At 42.5% G+C, this 20,498-nt stretch overlaps 1 protein-coding gene and 1 long non-coding RNA gene across 2 annotated transcripts in view; both read left to right on the plus strand.

Moving 5' to 3' along the window:
• Nucleotides 1-3,730: 3,730 nt before the first annotated feature.
• PPM1D (protein phosphatase, Mg2+/Mn2+ dependent 1D) overlaps nucleotides 3,731-20,498 on the plus strand; it is a 69,344-nt gene continuing 52,576 nt past the window's right edge. The window contains exon 1 of the mRNA NM_001260836.2: nucleotides 3,731-4,244. Within this exon, the coding sequence (NP_001247765.1) occupies nucleotides 3,773-4,244 (472 nt within the window). The 5' untranslated portion in view covers nucleotides 3,731-3,772. The remainder of the gene's footprint in view (nucleotides 4,245-20,498) is intronic.
• LOC144335488 (uncharacterized) lies at nucleotides 11,939-16,903 on the plus strand. The gene is made up of 2 exons (XR_013406370.1): nucleotides 11,939-12,755; nucleotides 16,196-16,903. It is a non-coding gene; the product is annotated as an uncharacterized LOC144335488 (long non-coding RNA).

The raw sequence follows: 20,498 nt of genomic DNA on the forward strand, positions 1-20,498 counted from the left end.
ATATTTCAACTGAGATCTGAGTAGCAAGAATAATCCAGCTTTGTAAAGCTGCTGGGAGCGGGGATGGCATTTCAAGGAGAGGGAACTGCTAACGAAAAAAAAAAAATCACTAAGTCTCCTAATAGTTTGATATTTTCTGTTCAAGGAACAGAAAAAAGGCCAGTGAGCTAGCAGTTAGTGGCGAAGGGGAAAGTGTTATGAAAAGATGTTAGACAAACATTTAGGGGCCAAACAGATGATTCAGGCCTTCATAAGGAGTTTGCATATTATTTTATTTTTTTTGAGACAAAGTCTCTGTTGTCCAGGCTTCAGGGCAGTGGTGTGACCTGAGCTCACTGCAGCCTCTGCCTCCCAGGTTCAGGTGATTCTCCTGCCTCATCCTCTCCCCCGAGCAGCTGGAACTACCAGTGCACGCCACCATGCCTGGCTAATTTTTGTATTTTTAGTAGAGACAGGGTTTCACCATCTTGGCCAGGCTGGTCTCCAACTCCTGGCCTTAAGTGATCTGCCCGCCTTGGCCTCCCAAAGTGCTGGAATTACATGTGTTAGCCACTGCGCCTGGCCCATATTATTTTAAATGTGATGGAAGCCATGAGTGTATTGAGTAAAAGAATGACTTGATCTGATTTATGGTTTTTGAAAGATCGCTATAGTAGCTAGAGGAAAAAGAATTGCAGAAGGCCAAGAGTGAAAGAAAGATTTGTGAGGAGGCGAGTGTAGTGGTCCAGGTAAGAGGTAATAGTGGCCAGATATGGTGGCTCACACCTGTAGTCCCAGCTACTAGGGCGGCCGAGGCACGAGATTTCCTTGATCCCAGGAGACAGAGGTTGCTAGTGAGCCGAGATAACGTCACTGCACTCCAGCCTGGGTGATGGAGGGAGACTCTGTCTCAAAAAAAGAAAGAAAACAGAACATATTTCTACACAAATGGAAATGACCCAGAAGAGGAGAAATTAGTCTGGGTGTGGTGACACATGCTTAATCTCAGCTACTTGGGGGCTAAAGTTAGAGGATCACTTGAGGTCAGGAGTTTGAGGCTGCAGTGAGCTATAATTGTGCCTGTGAATAATCACTGCACCCCAGCCTGGGCATCATAGCAAGTCCCTGTCTTTAAGATTTAGAAAGAGAAAGGAGAGATTGACAAGGCACAAGCAAGGAGGATAACTGTTGGAGCAGTAAAGCTCTTGAAAAGGAGACAGTATGGAAGATATGGATAGTATCTTGAAAAATAAAGTGGATGAGAAGTGACATGAATAGTGGAAGAAACGAAGACAGTGGGCTATGAAAAACGACGGGGAGACACCAGGGATCAGTTGCTGACAGCATCTCACAGTAGTAGCAGTCTGTATAAATTTTAAAAGAACTTGAGTTTCTGAGGGAGGATGGAAGAGAAGTGGTTTGGAGGCAATATGAGGAGTAGGCCACAGATAAGAATACCTGTGAGAGGAAAAATAACCTCCTGTACTTGAAAAGTTGCAAGGGAGGTAGTTTTGCTAAGTGATAAACCGGGTTTCAGTTGGAATGGGAAGTTGATGGGAACACTTACAGAAGAGGCTAAGAATAAAGGGGAAGTGGCTGATGGCAGATGTTGAAATCCAAAGTGTGAAGTGAAATGGTTAGGATGTTTGGTGAAGAGTGGGATATGGAATCAGAGTGGCTGAAGTAGAGTAGCATGGAGATACCAGAGCAATAAAGGGATGACGCAGATCCCATTGGTTGTGATTGAAGTGGAAAGGATTATAAAGCATGATGGAATTATCTTTTGGTAATCTCTTGGGTCAAACGTGGTGAACGGTTAAGATGAATAATATAGAGCTACACAAACCATTCTTGTTGCAGGTCTTGTGATATGGATTTATTACAATGCTAATATTTCATTTAGGATTTTTGTATTCATCGTTACAAAACAGGGTCCGTAGGTTTCCTTTTAGTGTTCATAACACTTACGTTTTATTAACAGGGTTATGATCACCTTTCCAAACAAGCTGGGATTTTTTTCTTTTTCAAGCGTTTCCATGCCCTGGAACCATCTGGTCTAGTGCTTTTTGGGGTAATGAATATCTTCGATTATATTTATTTTTATTTAGTTGATCTATTCAGATTTTCTACATTTTCTTTTTTTTTTTTTTTTTTTGAGACGGAGTCTGGCTCTGTCGTCCGGGCTGGAGTGCAGTGGCCGGATCTCAGCTCACTGCAAGCTCCGCCTCGCGGATTTACGCCATTCTCCTGCCTCAGCCTCCCGAGTAGCTGGGACTACAGGCGCCCGCCACCTCGCCCGGCTCGTTTTTTGTATTTTTTAGTAGAGACGGGGTTTCACCGTGTTAGCCAGGATGGTCTCGATCTCCTGACCTCGTGATCCGCCCGTCTCGGCCTCCCAAAGTGCTGGGATTACAGGCTTGAGCCACCGCGCCCGGCCCGATTTTCTACATTTTCTTGAGCTGCTTTTTCTTATTTATATTTTTATTGGTATAAAGATCTTTTCTATTTGTATTTCTTGTGCCAACTGTATGTACATTCCCCCCATTCCCGTTTCCATACTGTTTTCAGGCCATTTGAAGTTCTCAAAGGTTGTAAAGTACAGATTGATGATGAAGTGGCCAAAAACGGGAAAAGTGAACTTTAAAGTGATTCAACTACAAAACGTATGCTGAGCAAATACTAGTGTATTCCTCGCTCTGCGGCTTAATTCCGTGAAAATCAGTGCAAAGGTTTTAGCGTTGGGATTGTGACCGACTCGGTGAAGAGACGGGACGATCACCAAACCGTTAGAGCACTAGGGCTCTTGGCAGGTTTTGTCAGTTATTTTCAAGTGATAACTTGAAGTGATACCGCAGGAATAAAATGCTGTATCCAGAGCTGGTCGGAACAAGCACTACCTTTAACAAAAGCTGAAAAGATCTGCTAAGAATTTGTTAGAATACAGCCCTCTTTCGTCTCTGACAATACCTAGTTACGTGAACCGAGACTGTGCAGCTGACGGTGGAAATTTCCCAAATGCTTTTTAAAAACAGAACTGGACTGCCTCCCTCCTCCATTCCCAGTCGGATACGTCCCACCCAGATCCAGTTTAAGGGTGCCGCACTTGTTCCGGCCAGCTCACAATCGCCCCTCGGAAGGGAGGTTTCCCGCCATTTCGCTCAGGAGGAGGGTGAACTCTTCTCCTTTCATTCTCCACTCGCTGGGGGCCCGAGTCCACACCACCTTCCCGGCAAAGGGAGCAGCGGGACGCCAAAGCCAGCAGGCCGCATTAAGAACCCTGGACTAAGCCAAAAACCTACACAGACCAAGTCGCTCGGAAAAGGATCAGCAACCGCCGACAACCCGGAGGGCGAAAAAGCCCGCGGCGTGGGTGAAGCAAATTGGTAGGTGCGCGGGCCCAGCGCCAGCAGCGGGAGGAGGGAGCGCGGCTGTCGCGGGCGGGAGCGAAGGCGGGGACGGAGGGCGGGCTCGCTCCACTCGACTCCGGATTGGTCGGGCTCAGAGAGCCGGGTGACGTCAGCGGGGGAGAACGCCTGATTTGTGTGGTGGGCGCGGACGGGCGGGGGAAGCACAGTGCGCAGGCGCAACTGCTTGGCTTTGCTCTCTCCGGCGCTCCGGCCCAGCTCTCGCGGACAAGTCCAGACATCGCGCGCCCCCCCTCTCCGGGACCGCCCCCTCCCCCCTCTCGGCGTCGTCGAAGATAAACAATAGTTGGCCGGCGAGCGCCTAGTGTGTCTCCCGCCGCCGGATTCGGCGGGCTGCGTGGGACCGGCGGGATCCCGGCCAGCCGGCCATGGCGGGGCTGTACTCGCTGGGAGTGAGCGTCTTCTCCGACCAGGGCGGGAGGAAGTACATGGAGGACGTTACTCAGATCGTTGTGGAGCCTGAACCGACGGCTGAAGAAAAGCCCTCGCCGCGGCGGTCGCTGTCTCAGCCGTTGTCTCTGCGGCCGTCGCCGCCCGCCCCTGCCGGCGGCGAAGTCTCGGGGAAAGGCCCAGCGGTGGCAGCCCGAGAGGCTCGCGACCCTCCCCCGGACGCCGGGGCCTCGCCTGCACCCAGCCGCTGCTGCCGCCGCCGTTCCTCCGTGGCCTTTTTCGCCGTGTGCGACGGGCACGGCGGGCGGGAGGCGGCACAGTTTGCCCGGGAGCACTTGTGGGGTTTTATCAAGAAGCAGAAGGGTTTCACCTCATCCGAGCCGGCTAAGGTTTGCGCTGCCATCCGCAAAGGCTTTCTCGCTTGTCACCTCGCCATGTGGAAGAAACTGGGTACGTTCCCTGGCTTGTTTGGCGCCCGCCGCTTTTTCAGGCAGTTCAGGGCTTTTATGGCACTAGCCCCGCGTGGGCCCCCGGCACCCAGAGCGCAACCAAAGTGTACATTGATGGAAGTTACCAAACGGTGGAATAGCGCTTTGCTGGGTGGAGGTCCGGGCAAACCAAGTGGCCTTGGGGAAGATAGGATTGCTGTCTCCCTGCAACCTCTTCTTGCTTTATTTCCATCCTCCAAGGATCAATGGGAAGCAGCCCTCTCCCTTCCCTGCTTCACTGTGGTGGCAACCAATGAAAACGTGTTTGAAACCTGGCGCCAGATTTTGGCCAAAAGATAAATCGGTGTTGCACCTGGGCCAGGCGAAGGAAAAATTGTAGTGTTTCCTTAGAGAATCTGTCATAATTCTGCTCCTGAAAGTCTTGTCCCTCTCGGTTGCCGCCTACCGGTGGTGTCAGTTCTCCAGATTGACCCGGGATTGCTGGGGCTGGTTGCTGGAGTAAAGCGTAAGCTAGTTTAGAAGGGCTGAAATGTAACCATCCGGCATCTTAAAGTTTTGGAAGGAATTCCGTTGTAATGATGGTGAGATGTTTTTAGGATTATAAACGTGTACTGCTTATGAAAAATAAAAACGCGGAACGTGTTGTTACCTCTTAAACTGGCCCCGTGTTAAGGGTGTGCCTTAAATTGTGCTTGGGCTTTCTTTTTGCAGATTGCCTTAGCTGATTGCTTTCAGGTAGTTTTCAACAGTGCCTAGTTTAAATAGTACTTACAAATTGTAAATGCCCATCAAAATAGGAAAAGGCAAGGAATTACTGTGTGCTAGAAGGAAATAAAGGTCTTAAATGTCTAAAAATTTCGGTGGAGCTGTAGTTTCATCTAAGTTTTAAATGTTTGTAAAGCAGGCAGGATTTCTGTGCCCGACATATACAGAATAATCTTACAGGATTATAATTGCTTATCTGTTGCAGTGAATAAATGGCATGCATCTTTGTTAGAGCAAAGAAGACAATACTCTCCAGTGGTGGGGGAAAAAACCTTGTTTATGGCAGCATAATAAAGTTGCTTTATTTTCAGCAGAGGGATAGAGACATAGAGGAAAGAGTTAGATTTAGCAAATACAGAACATTTTTAGAAAGGTATTGTCATAGAGTTGTAGATTTAGCCGGTTACAAAGTCTGTTTTCCATTTGCTTGGCTTTCTGCCAAGAATTAGTTGATTGACTCAAAGACCAACCACTAGGCTTGTTGGAGGCGTTTCCCATCCATCCCAGGGGCCCCACTTTATGAATGTATTTTGTTTTTGTGTAGGCACCGTAGAACTGAAAGCGCTGTAGGTATTGTAGGAATATGTCGTATCATTGACAGCAGGGCAACGAGAAGTCGACAGCAGCACCAGAGAGGAAGACTAGACACAAAGAACTATTTAGAGTTCTGGTTTTTTTTGCAGTGTACTTGGAGTAACATGAATTTGCCATGTTTGAACTTTAAGGATAAAAAGCCTTTAAGATATAAACTCCGTTACATTAGTATTTAAATTTTTTTTTTTTAAGAGACGGGCGGGGGCGGGGAATTGGTGTGGGCGGTCTCACTTTGTTGCCCAGGCTGGGCAACAAGCGATCCTGGGCTCAAGCGATCCTCACTCCTCGGTCTCCGAAAGTGCTGGAATTACAGGCGTGAGCCACCCTGCCGGACCTTCAGCAGCATTTTTTAATAAAGCAGGGACCATGCTGTTAAATGTAAATATGTATGGTTTAGTTTTACATACACAGACTTTTCGAATTAAGCTTTCACTCTTATGATGCATAAAGTTTAGAGCCTTATACTCCAGAAAAATGTTAAAGTTTGTTTTGTAACACAGCTAGACCTCAGACTTCGTCCTCAAAACTTGAAGAAAAAAAAAGTATGCTAATTATTTTGGGAGTCTTGACAAAGGAAATGAAGGTTTAAATTGTTTTTTTCAGTACAAATTCTTGGATGGCTCCACATTTTCTAGAAAATAAACTGTAGTTTGTAATCTGCAGGCCAACCCCTTTCCTGTGCAGATTCAGCCTCTCTAGTAAATTATATCTGTTACACGAATTTCCATTACATTAGTCTCTACTCATCCTTTTTCAGGGCACATCAAAATATTCCATTTCCATTTTCTTGGATTGTGCCTCTCTCACCCCGACCCCCCAACAAGGGAAACTCGAACAAAAATATATCCATCATGTAAATTCCCAGTCAGTATGTTTTCTTCTGTGAAGACTTCTTTCTTTTGGAATCGAGCACCGTTTTTTCTACTTTGTAGTGCTCATTGGATTGTAGTAGTAGTTCTCAAACTTTTTGCTCTCAGAACCCTTTATACTCTTATTGAGTACTCTAAAGAGTTTTTGTTTATGTCGGCTACATCTTCCAGTATTTACTACATGAGAAATTTAAACTTAGACAATTTAAAAATATTTCTTTAAAAACAAACATATTTTTATATGTTTTAAAGAAATACCACTTTTTTTCCCCAAATAGGAAATAGTGGTGGGAGGAGTGGGATTGTTTTACATTTTTGCAAACCTCTTTTAATGTCTAGCTTAATAGAAGACAGCTGAATGTCTGGGCGAGGTGGCTCACGCTTGTAATCCCAGCACTTTGGGACACCAAGGCAGGCAAGTCACCTGAGGTCAGAAGTTTGAGACCAGCCTGGCCAACATGGTGAAACCCTGTCTCTACTAAAAATACAGAAATTAGCCAGGTGTGGTGGTGCATCCCTGTGATCTTAGTTACTCGGAACCCTGAGGCAGAGAGAATTGCTTGAACCCGGGAGATGGAGGTTACTTTGAGCTGGGATCGCGCCACTGCACTCCAGCCTGGGTAACGGAGTGAGACACTGTCTCAAAAAAAAAAAAAAAGCTGAATTATATCCACTTCTGCACTCAATCTCTTGTGCTGTTTGGTTGAAGTGTCTAAAGAAAAAGCAGCCCCACACACATATGTAGTAGGAAAAAGGAGTAATACTGTATTAGTCTTTTCAGATAATTGTGGATATTCTGCACTAAAATGGTAGCTTTTTTTTCCCCCCAGAGAAAGGTGGAAGAAAAGTAGTTTCTTAAAGTTAGTTGAATTGGAATTTGAAACCTTAGTAATGAATTTCATACTTAATACATTAAGATTCATTGGTCTGTTTTGTACTTTGAATAAATCTCATCCATGTGTGATTTTTGTGACATAGTGCATTAGCTATTTGGAAAGTAATGGTTCACTCAGTTAAGAACATCCTCTGAATAGTAACACATTTCATTATACAATATCAAAGAAAATCATGTTTGTTAATATCACTGATCTCATCAGAAAAGTCTTTAAATATTGGGAAGCTATCTAGTTCACTGTTGTGGATACACATTTTCCAAAATGTATTTTTCAAGCAACAATTAGAAATGTATCATTGACAACAAATACTGTCAGTTTTTCTTGAAGTGAAAAACTCACTTTGTTCATGTTGAAGATGTACACCAAATGCCCAAGTCTTATTAACACAGTCTCTCAAGTAAAGATGATGGTTGATGAATAGTGTTCATTACATGACTCAGACATGAACATGGCTTGTTCATTACATGACTCAGACAATCAATCACAGGTGCTTTTCCTGTAGTATGTAACAAAAGCCTGTTTTTATATAGTCTCCTTTTTGTCATGTAGAATATTAAAAAGATGTACATGGCAAGATACTGTTGCTATAAAAATAAAAAATGAGCCTAGCATGGTAGCATGTGCCTGTAGTCTCTGCTACTCAGGAGGCAGAGATGGAAGGATCGCCTGAGCCTGGGAAGTTGGGTTACAGTGAACCATGATGGAGCCTGTGCACTCAGCCTGGGCAACAGAAAAAAAAGTAGATATTCATGGGTTGAGAATTAATAAAATTAATTTTTGTTGTGTCATCAAGGATATTCTTTTTTTAATTTTAATTTTTGTTTTTTTGAGACAGTCTCACTATGTCACTCAGGCAGGAGTGCTGTGGCACAATTTCAGCTCACTGCAACCCCTGCCTCTCAGGTTCAAGCGATTCTCATGCCTCAGCCTCCAAGTAGCTGGGACTTACAGGCGTGTGCCATCATACCCGGCTAATTTTTGTGTGTGTTTTTTTTTTTTTTTTTTTAAAGTAAAGACGGGGTTTCACCATGTTGGCTAGGCTGGTCTCAAACTCTTGACCTCAAGTCATCCATCTGCCTCGGCCTCCCACAGGCGCGAGCCACCACCCCTGGCCAGGAATATTCTTAAGTGAAATTAGCTTGCTTTTTTTGGACTGTAAATAGGTAGCTGTGAAGAATGCAGTGACTAATAGCTCAGTTTGGTGCCACTGCCTTGACTCCTGCCAAGGCACCAGCAGTTTACCAGCCATTGCTTTCTACCATCAGTACAAGTGTCAGCACAGTGAAAAGGGCAAATAAATTCTTATAATTATTGTGAAAATAGTTTTGGCCTTATACAATCCCTATAAAGATTACACAGACCACTGGGAGATTCTAGTCTGCTAGAGTATCTGCCTATCAGCTAAATCTTGAGGTCTTTGGGGCCAGAGATACTGCCTTACTCATCTTTAATCGTTTTAGGATTGACCACATAATACCTTGCCCAAAGTAACTGCTCAACAACTAGTTGAGTTTAGTTGAATTTCTGTTGAGTGTAAACAAACAAATGGACTTTCTTCTTTTTTTAAATTAAAATTTCTCCCTTTAAAAAATTGTGCTAAAATACAGATAACATAAAATTTATACCAAGTTGGGCGTGGCGGCTCACGCCTGTAATCCCAGCACTTTGGGAGGCCAAGGTGGGCTGATCACCCGAGGTCAGAAGTTTGAGACCAGCCTGGCCAACATGGTGAAACCCCGTCTCTATTAAAAATACAAAAAAATTAGCCGCACGTGGTGGCGTGTGCCTGTAATCCCAGCTACCGGGGAGGCTGAGGTGGGAGAATCATTTGAACCCGGAAGGCAGAGGTTGCAGTGAGGTGAAATCATGCCATTGCACTCCAGCCTGGGAGAAGAAGCGAGACTCTGTCTCAAAAATAAATACATAAATAAAATTTATACCATTTTAGCCATTTTTAGATATATAATTTAGTGGCATTAAGTGTATTCATAATGTTGTACTACCATCACCACTATTAATTTTCAAACTTCTTCATCAGCCCAAATAGAAACTCTGTGCCCATTAAATAATACCTCATTGTGAACCCTTTCCCAGCTCTGGTAAACTCCCCATTCTACTTTGTACTGCTATGAATTTGACTATTCCAATACTCCATTTAAGTAGAAAAGTGTTCTTTTGTGTCTGACTTATTTTACTTAGAGTATCTTTAGAGCTCAGCCATGTTGTACCATGAGTCAATTTCTTTCCTTTTTAGGGCTGAATAATATGCCATCATATAGATGTGTGCATGCCACATTTTGTTTATCCAGTTTTCTGTTGATGGACATTTGGGTTGTTTCCACTTTTTGGCTATTGTGACTAGTGCTGCTGTGAACATTGGTGTATAAGCATTTGTTTGCATCCCAGTTTTTCAGTTCTTTTGTTTATGAACCTATAAGTGGAATTGCTGGATCATATGGTAATTCTATGTTTAACTTTTTTTTTTTTTTTTTTTTTTTTTTTTGAGACGGAGTCTCGCTTTGTTGCCCAGGCTGAAGTGCAATGGCACAATCTCGGCTCACTGCAAGCTCTGCCTCCCAGGTTCACGCCATTCTCCTGCCTCAGCCTCCCGAGTAGCTGGGACCTCAGGCACCTGCCACCACACCCGGCTAATTTTTTGTATTTTTTTTTAGTAGATACGGGGTTTCCCCATGTTAGTCAGGATGGTCTCAATCTACTGACCTCATGGTCCACCCACCTCAGCCTCCCAAAGTGCTGGGATTACAGGCGTGAGCCACCCTGCCCAGCCCCTATGTTTAACATTTTAAGGACTTGCCAAACTGTTTACATAGCAGCTGTACCATTTTACATTCCTACCAGCAATGTATAAAGGTTCCGATTTCCCCATATTCTAATACTTGTTAACTTTTCCATTAAAAAAAAAAGCATTCTAATGAATGTAGACTATCTTACATTTTAAAATTATACCTTTTCTATGTTACTGAGCCCTTCTTGAATTATTTGATTAGTGTTAAGCTTGACCTCTCTGTCTTTCAAATTTTAAAAATGGCTTATTTTTGTCTTAAGGTAGCGATTTGGTAAATACAGTATGGAATGAAAGAATATGAATATATATATATAATAATTATTATTTTTTTTGGTGATAGGGTCTTGCTCTGTTGCCCAGGCTGGAGTGTAATGGCATGATCAAAGGTCCCTGTAGCCTTGACTTCCTTGACTTGAGGAATCCTCCTGCCTCTGAAGTAGCTGAGACTACAGGCATGTGCCCAGCTAATTTTTTTTTTTTTAATAGAGACAGGGTCTTGCCGTATTGCCCAGGCTGGTTCCTTACCCTGGGTTCAAGAAGTCTTCCCAGCTTGGCCTCCCAAAATGCTGTTATTTTTATTTATTTATTTATGTTTTGAGATGGAGTCTTGCTCTGTCGCCCAGGCTGGAGTGCAGTGGCCGGATCTCAGCTCACTGCAAGCTCCGCCTCCCGGGTTCATGCCATTCTCCTGCCTCAGCCTCCCGAGTAGCTAGGACTACAGGCGCCCGCCACCTCGCCCGGCTAGTGTTTTGTATTTTTTAGTAGAGACGGGGTTTCACCGTGTTAGCCAGGATGGTCTCGATCTCCTGACCTCATGATCCACCCATCTCGGCCTCCCAAAGTGCTGGGATTATAGGCTTGAGCCACCGCGCCCGGCCCCAAAATGCTGTTATTACAGGCATAAGCCACCACATCCAGGCCTGAAAATATTCTTTATTAAAAAGTCATTATTTTTCTTTTATCTTTATTCATGATCATAAGTTTTAGGTTATGCCTAATTTATGTTTATTCACATATGTATGTTTACTGCCCTTTTATTATGCTTGCCTTCTAAGAAATAAGTTTTTTGGCCGGTCACGGTGGCTCACGCCTGTAATCCCAAGCCCCTTGGGAGGCCGAGGTGGGCGGATCACGAGGTCAGGAGATCGAGACCATCCTGGCTAACCCGGTGAAATCCCGTCTCTACTAAAAATACAAAAAATTAGCCAGGCATGGTGGTGGGTGCCTGTAGTCCCAGCTACTCGGGAGGACGAGGCAGGAGAATGGTGTGAACCTGGGAGGTGGAGTTGGCAGTGAGCTGAGATCGCACCACTGCACTCTAGCCTGGGTGACAGAGTGAGACTCTGTCTCAAGAAAAAAGTAGAAATAAGTTTTTTTGTTTTGTTTTGTTTTTGAGATGGAGTTTCGCTCTTGTTGCCCAGGCCGGAGTGCAATGGTGCGATCTCGGCTCACTGTAACCTCCGCCTCCCGGGTTCAAGTGATTCTTCTGTTTCAGCCTCCCGAGTAACTGGGATTACATGCATGCGCCACCACAGTCGGCTAATTTTGTATTTTTAGTAGAGACGGGGTTTCTCCATGTTGGTCAGGCTGGTCTTGAACTCCCGACCTCAGGTGATCCACTCCCCTCAGCCTCCCAAGAGGCTGGGATTCCAGGTGTGAGCCACCGTGCCTGGCAGAAATAAGTTTTAAAGTTTGTATAGGCTTTTTTAGGTTTACTTATTGGAAATAATGTTTTCCTTGTCCCTTCTTTTGATAGTTTAATGAAGATGGTGAACGAAGTGCAGTTTTTAGCTGTGTATCGTAGTCTTACCCAGAGAGTCAATAGAAAGATGACATTCTGTTGAAATAAGAGAAGTGTGATCTCTGGTGTGATTACAGGGAATTAGCCACAGTATTTGTAAAGGAAGATGAAATACAAAAGTTTCATTTGTTAACTTGGACTGAAGATTTAGAGCATTCATTTTAAAAGAGTATGACCCAGGGAATCATGAAGAAGTTAGTCTTAACCTAAATTGTTGGTTCTAGATTTGGCATTACTTTAATTTAAAATGGAAAGAAACCAAAGTGGGGAGAGAGAAATAATTGAATTTGGAGAAACCTCTTAAACCATAGAATTTTAAACGTTTATCTTGTTTTAGGTTGGTTGTTCCCATTTTTTCACTGTTAAGGATCTTCGCCTTCTCATAAATTACACGTTCTGAAAGAGTTGTGTGCCATATTAACTTTCAAGTTCAAATTTATTTTTTCATCAGTCATTACTTTTGATCCGTATTAGGTAGTCTCCAGAATTGATATCACTTAGAGAAAAAAGAAGCAATTTAAATTCTAATTAGTTTCTATATTATCCAGGTAAAACTAGATTTCTTTGAATCTTTATATTATGAAATATTCAAAAAGGTGTAAAATGATATAATAAACACCCATCCATAACTCAGCTTAAAAAATAAAACATTACCAGGCCGGGCATGGTGGCTCACTGCTGTAATCCCAACACTTTGGGAGGCTGAGGCAGGCAGATCATGAGGTCAAGAACATGATGAAACCCAGTCTCTACTAAAAATACAAAAAATTAGCTGGATGTGGTGGCACACGCCTGTAGTCCCAGCTACTTGGGAGGCTGAAGCAGGAGAATTGCTTAAACCTGGGAGGCAGAGGTTGCAGTGAGCTGAGATCGCGCCACTGCACTCCAGCCTGGCAACAGAGCGAGATTCTGTCTTAAATAAATAAATAAATAAATAAATAAATAAATAAAATAATAAAGCATTACCAATATAGTTAAAGCCCCTTCTCTCTGTTTTGTATTACATCTTTTTCAGTCTCCATGAGGGGCAACTGCTTCTATATTCAGTGTTTATCATCCTCACTATTTTCTTTATAATTTTATTATGTATATCTTTAACCAATATACAGTACATTTTGTATTTTGTTTGTTTGTTTTTTAAGACAGAGTCTTGCTCTGTCTCCCAGGCTGGAGTGCAATGGCGTGATCTCAGCTCACCGCAACCTCTGCCTCCTGGATTCAAGTGATTCTCCTACCTCAGCCTCCCCAGTAGCTGGATTACAGGCGCACACCACCACGCCCAGCTAATTTTTTGTATATTTAATAGAGACGGGGTTTCACTGTATTGGCCAGGCTGGTCTCAAACCCCTGGCCTTGTGATCCACCCGCCTTGGCCTCCCAGAGTTCTGGGATTACAGGATACAGGCGTGAGCCACCGTGCCCAGCCTGCGTGGTTTTTATAACTTATATATGACATCTTACTATATGTACAGTATCATCACCCCTTATGTGGTTTCACTTTCTGCAGTTTGTTATCCTTGTTCAGTGTTGAAATATTAAATATAAAATTCTAGAAATAAACAATTCATAAGTTTAACTTGTGTGCTGTTGGGAGTAGCATGATGAAATCTTGTGCCATCCCACTGTGTCAACCCTGGATGTTAATCATTTCTTCGTCCAGCATATCTACGCTGTATATGCTGCCTACCTGTTAGTAGCTTGTTAGTCACTTAGTAGCCATCTTGGGTGTTGGTTATCAGATCAACTCTTATGGTATTGCAGTGTTTATGTTCAAGTGACCCTTATTTTACTTAATAATGGACCCAAAGAGCAAGAGTAGTAATGCTGGCACATTGTTATACTTGTTTTATTTTATTAATGTTGTTAACCTCTTACTTTGCCTAATTTATAAATTGCATTTTATCATAGATATGTATGTATAGGAGCCGGGCACAGTAGCTCACGCCTGTAATCCCAGCACTTTGGGAGGCAGAGGTGGGTGGATTATGAGGTCAGGAGATCAAGACCATTCTGGCCAACATGGTAAAATACTGTCTGTACTAAAATACAAAAAACTAGCTGGGCATGGTGGTGCATGCCTGTAGTCCCAGCTACTCTGGAGGCTGAGGCAGGGGAATTGCTTGAACCCAGGAGGTAGAGATTGCAGTGAGCTGAGATCGCACCACTGCACTCCAGCCTGGCAACAGGGTGAGACTCCGTCTCAAAAAAAAAAAAAAAAAAAAAAGATATATATGTATGTATGTATAGGAAAAAACATAGTATATATAGGGTTTGGTACTATCCAAAGTTTCAGGTATCCTTTGTGGGTTTTGGAACATATGCCCCTGAGATAAGGAGGTACAACTCTATTCTTCTGGGTCTTTCTTTTTTGGTTCAGTATTGTATGTGATTTCTTCATGTTGACACACGTAGCTCTAGTTCGTTCATTTTCACTTATGGATAATATAAATATACCAATATTGTGCTCATCCATTGTATCCTTGAAGGATATTTAGTTTTACAACTATTTATAATTAAAAACAATGATGTTTGGAATATTTCTGTACATGTCTTTGGTTGTTGTTCAAATATCTGAGGGGTTCTCTGAGAGTCCAAGTTTGGCAAACTAAAGCCTACAGGCCACGACGCTACCACCAATTTTGGTAGATAAATTTTTTTTTATTGGAGCACTGCCAAGATCATTTGTTTATACAATGTCTAACTGCTTTCACACTTCAACAGCAGAGTTGAATAGTTGTGACAGATACCATATGTTTTGCAAAGCCAAAAATATTTCTCTGGTCTTTTATAGAAAAGGTTTGCTGACCCTGCTCTAGTGTACTAGGGGAACAATTGCTGGGTCATGGGGTATGTATATCTTGGACCTCACTAGATATTGCCAAATTGCCTTCCAAAGTGTTTATACCTGTTTATTCCCCTGAAGAAGTGTAGGAGAGTATCATTCTTTCACCTTCTTGCCGATACTTGAAGTGGTCTGCATTTTATGGTGGTGAAATTGTATCTTATTGTGGTTTTGATTATCATTTCTTTGATTATTCATAAGATTGAGCACCTTTTTATTTTTTGAGAAAGAGTCTCACTCTGTTTCCCTGTTGCCCAGGCTGGAGTGCAGTGCCTCGATCTCAGCTCACTGCAACCTCTGCCTCCCAGGTTCATGTGATCCTCCTGCCTCAGCCTCCCAAGTAGCTGGGATTACAGGCATGCACTGCCACCCCAGCTAATTTTTCTACTTTTAGTAGAGTCAGGGTTTCACCATGTTGGCCAGGCTAGTCTCGAACTCCTGACCTCAAGTGATCTGCACACCTCGGCCTCCTAAAGTGCTGACATTACAGGTGTAAGCCACCATGCCTGGCCATGTTTTCTTTTTATGAAATACTTTTTAATTTTTTTGCCCATGTTAACATTGAATTGTTTTCTTGCTGATTTGTAGAAAATTTCTTTATGTATTTTGTGGGGGTTTTTTGTTTTGTTTTTTGAGTTTTTTTTTTAAAGACAGGATCTTGCTCTGTCACCCAGGCTGGAGTGCAGTGGCGATCTTGGCTCTGCCTCCCAGTTTCAAGTGATCCTCCTGCCTCAGCCACTTGAGTAGTTGGGATTACAGGCATGTGCTACAATGCCTGACTAATTTTTGTGTTTTTTGTAGAAATGGGGTTTCACCATGTTGGCCAGGCTGGTCTCGAACTCCTGGCCTCAAGTGATCCAACTGCCTCAGCCTCCCAAAATGCTGGGATTATAGGCGTGAGCTACCGCGCCTGGCCCTTAATTGTTTATGTATTTTGGATACTAATTCTTCGTTACAGACGTAGCAGGTATCTTCCAGTTTTTAGTGTGTCTCTTCACTTCGTGATGTTTATTAATGAACAGGAGATCTTAAACTTATGTAATTTTATTAATCATTTTCTTAATATCTCATGTTTTTAAAGATGCTATTGTGTTCTAAGAGGTATACAGCTCTGCTTTCACAATTAAGTCCTCCTATCATTTTTGTTTTTGTCCTTTACATATGTGCTGTCCAATTGACTGCAGTACACATGTAGTCAGTGGTTACATGTGGCTATTTAAAAAAAAAACAGGTCAGACGCAGTGGCTCATGCCTGTAATCCCGGCACTTTGGGAAGCCGAGACGGGTAGATCACGAGGTCAGGAGATGGAGACCATCCTGGCCAACATGGTGAAACCCCGTCTCTACTAAAAATACAAAAAAAAATTAGCCGGGCGTAGTGGCGGGCGCCTTTAGTCCCGGCTACTTGGGAGGCTGAGGCAGGAGAATGGCATGAACTGGGGAGGCAGAGCTTGCAGTGAGCCGAGATCGTGCCACTGCACTCCAGCCCGGCGACTGAGCAAGACTCTGTCTCAAAAAAAACAAAACAAAACAACAAAAAAACAGATTTATAGAGGTATAATTGACATACAATAAATGGTACACATTTAAAGTATACTCTTTGATAATTTTTGACATATGTGCATGTCAAACCATGATCCCAGTCAAAGCAATAAACATCTATCATGCCCAAAAGTTTCCTTGTGACCATTTGTAATTATCCCATATTCTCCAATCTCCATTTCTAGGTAACCACTGAGCCACTTTCTGTCCTGTACATTATTTTTTCTGTAATTTTATATACAGTCATATGTTGCTTAACAACAGGGATATGTTCTGAGAAATGTATCTTAGGTGATTTCGTGTTGGTGTGTGAATATCAGAGTGTACTGACACAAACCTAGATATCGTATAGTCTACTGCACACCTAGATTGCTCCTCGGCTGCAAACCTGTATGCAGGCGGTATGGTATCATTGTTAACTTTCTGATTTTGATGGGATTGTAGTTATGTAGGAGAATCTCCTTGTGTGTAGGAATTAAATACTAAAATATTTAAAATTGATGTGATTTAGTGGTTTACACACTATTGCTTAAAGAAAAAGAAAATAGAATTATTCTTGCAAAAAAGGAAAGGTAAAGCTGAATATATAAGAAGATCAGAAACCTGGGTACTTTTAGGAATCTAGGTAGCAGTTTCATCAGGGTCCTGCTGCTCCATGTGTACCAGATAACAGTCTGTTTTTTTCAGTGAAGAGAATAAATCAGAAATAGCAGCATTTGGAGTCACCATTTGGTTATGATAATTCACTGTCATTTTCCAACAGCTATCAGACTTTTGCAGTGGTCAGACTATATAATAGGAATAGATAGGATTTACCACCCCTTCTTCTTTCATGTTTTACTGGTGGCAGGAATCTTTGTTATTCTTTGAAGGATGCAATAATGCTTTTAAATTACTATTTTGGAGTAGAGTCTCATTGTTGGGGTGCTCCAAAGTCTTGCACTTGGCCTTTTCTACCATAATAGGCTTCCTAACCTATCCGTTAAGAGCTTTGAGGAGAAGCTATTAGTTTTTGTCCAGCTAGTTGATATTCCATACAGTCTGTGGATATGGGGGAAGTGTGTACTATTTAATACTAAATAGTATTACTGTTTAAATAAGCCCTTTAAATAAGGGCTAAAGTGAAAGCAGTGTAGCCTTTTTTTTCATTTGGACTATTTCTTTAGAAAAAAAATTCTCAAAACTGAATTATTTGCTTAAACAATGTACACCTTTTGATGGTTGCCAATAAGTATTTTCAAATTGCTTCCCCAAAGGCTTTACATCTCCATACTACTTTGGAATATGAATTCTGTAAGAACTCTTAAGTGATTGAGAGTATGTGCCCTATAGTTGTACCGCCTATGTTCGAATTCCAGCTTCTCCACTTACTACCTTTGTGACCTTGAGTAAAACTATTTGCACCACGGTATCCTTACCTATAAAATAGAGATGTTATAACAATGTATTGGTTTTTGCCTTTTTGACATGTGTATTTTCTTAAGAAAAGTTTCCTTAGGCTGTGTATGGGGTATGGTGGCTCACACCTCTAATCCCAACACTTTGGGAGGCTGAGGTGGGCAGATTGCTTGAGCCCAGGAACTCAAGACCAGCCTGGGCAACATAGTGGAACCCCGTCTCTACAAAAAATACAAAAATTAGCTGGGCGTGGTGGCGTGAACCTGTAGCCAGCCCCAGCAAACCCAGCTACTTGGGAGGCTGAGGTGGGAGGATTGCTTGAGCCCAGGAGGCAGAGGTTGCAGTGAGCCAAGATTGCGCCACTGCACTGCAGTCTGGGTGACAGAGTGAGACTCTGTCTCAGGAAAAAAAGAAAAGAATACTTAAGTGAGAGTTAATATACTAGATGATGCTGTCTTTTCATGCACTCCTAGTTTTATGTTATTAAAAAAATTAAAATAGAAAATAGAAAACAAATACCATAGTTAAGGAAGACAACATAAAAATATCAGTTCCTTAATATATAAATTTAGTGCAGTTTCAATCAGAATCTCAAGAAGGTTTGTTTTTTAATTTTGCAAGTTGCTACTAAAGTTCCTTTGGAAAAGTATGTGGGAGAATTTTCTTTTTACTTAGTATTATTATTATTACTATTTTTTGTGGAGACAGGGTTGGGCTCAAGCTATCCCCTCCTGCCTTGGCTCCCAAAGTGCTGGGATTACAGGTGTGAGCCACCGTACCTGCATCTCACTCCCTCTTTTTTAAGAGATAAGATCTCTCTATGTTGTCCAGGCTGGCGTATAGTAGCTATTCACAGGTTCAATCACAGTGCAGTATAGCTTCTAACTCCTGGGTTCAAGCATCCTCCTACCTCAGCCTCCCAACTAGCTGGGACTGCAGGCATGAGCGACTGCACCCAGCTTTGTAAAGATTAATTTTTTTGTTTTTGTTTTTTTTGGAGGCAGAGTCTTGCTCTGTCACCCAGGCTGGAGTACAATGTCATGATCTCGGCTCACTGCAGCTTCTGCCTCCCAGGCTCAAGTGATTCTTCAGCCTCAACTCCTGTAACTGGGATTATGGGTGTGGTGGCACACAGCTGTAATCCCAGCTACTCCAGAGGCTGAGGCATGAGAATTGCTTTAACCTGGGTGGCGGAGGTTGTAGTGAGCTGAGATTGAGCCACTGTACTCTAGCCTGGGTGATAGAACAAGGCTCTGTCTTAAAAAAACAAACAAAGCAACTAAAAAGAAAAAGAAGGCCAGGTGCAGTGGCTCATGCCTGTAATCCCAGCACTTTGTGAGGCCAAGGCGAGCAGATTTCTGGAGGTCAGGAGTTGGAGACCAGCCTGGCCAACATAGTGAAACCCTTTCTCTACTAAAAATACAAAAACATTAGCCCGGTGTGGTGGCACATGCCTATAATCCCAGCTACTCAGGAGGCTGAGACAGGAAAATCACTTAAACCCAGGAGACAGAGGTTGCAGTGTGCCAGGATCATGCCACTGCACTCCAGCCTGGGTGACAGAGTGAGACTCCGTCTCAAAAAAAAAAAAAAAAAGAGAAAGAATTGAGGGATACTTAAACTACCAATTATTAAAAAGTACTATAAATAGATTAGTAGGATGAGTTCAGAAATAGATCTAAGGCAAAATGTAGCATATAATAAAGGTGACATTTGAAATGAATAGGGAAAGTAGGAATTAGTCATTTTTAGGTCATTGCAAAATTATTTGTATACTGTAGGTAAATTTTGTTTTATTTTCTTTCTTTTACTCTTTTTTTTCTTTAAGAGACTGAGTCTTGCTCTGTTGCCCAGGCTGGAGTGCAGTGGCATGATTATAGCTCACGGCAGCCTTGAACTCCTGAGCTCAAGTGATCCTCCTGCTTCCTCCTCTGAAGAAGTTAAAACTAACAGATGCATGCCACCACACTTGGTTAACTTAAAAAGTTGTTTGTTTGTTTGTTTGTTTTTCTTTTTTTTTGTAGAGACAGAATGTGTCTATGTTTCCCAAGCTGGTCTCGAGCTCCTGGCCTCAAGTGGTCCTCCCACCTTGGCCTCCCAAAGCACTGTGAATGCAGGCATGAGCCACTGTACCCTGCCAAATTTTGGTTTTTGAATGTGCTTTAGATCTCTTTCTGAGAGTTCACCTCATTTATTCATTCACATTTATTGTAGTAGACTTTTTTTCTTTTAAATTTACTTCAGTTTGTTTAAAAAGAAAGGGTATAGCCAGGCACAGTAGCACATGCTTATAGTTCCAGCTGCTTGGGAGGCTGAGGCAGGAGGATTGCTTGAGCCCAGGAGGTCAAGGCTGTATATGCGATGATCACACCTGTCAATAGCCTGCACTCCAGCCTGGGCAACATATTGAGACCCTGTCATTAAAAAAAAAAAATAGAAGAAAGGGTTTTATCAAAAGCTAGTAAACACCCAAAATACTTGAAAGGGTTGAAGAAACATACAATATACTCTAGGCTGAGCTTCTAGGAATAACGTCTGTAACCAGATTGCAAACTGGATGGGGGATGGAGCTGTCCTTGCTGTGATTTCTGCTGGCAAAATTGATACCTTCTCTCTGCTTTTTTTTTTATTTTAAATATTGTAAAATATAGCATATGTATAGAAAAGGTCATAAAACATAAATGTACACTTTAATGAATAATTGTAAACTGAACACCATCCAGTTAGGAAAGATAACATTGT

Source organism: Macaca mulatta, chromosome 16 (genome assembly GCF_049350105.2).
Source record: "Macaca mulatta isolate MMU2019108-1 chromosome 16, T2T-MMU8v2.0, whole genome shotgun sequence".
Classification (NCBI taxonomy): Eukaryota; Metazoa; Chordata; class Mammalia; order Primates; family Cercopithecidae; genus Macaca; species Macaca mulatta.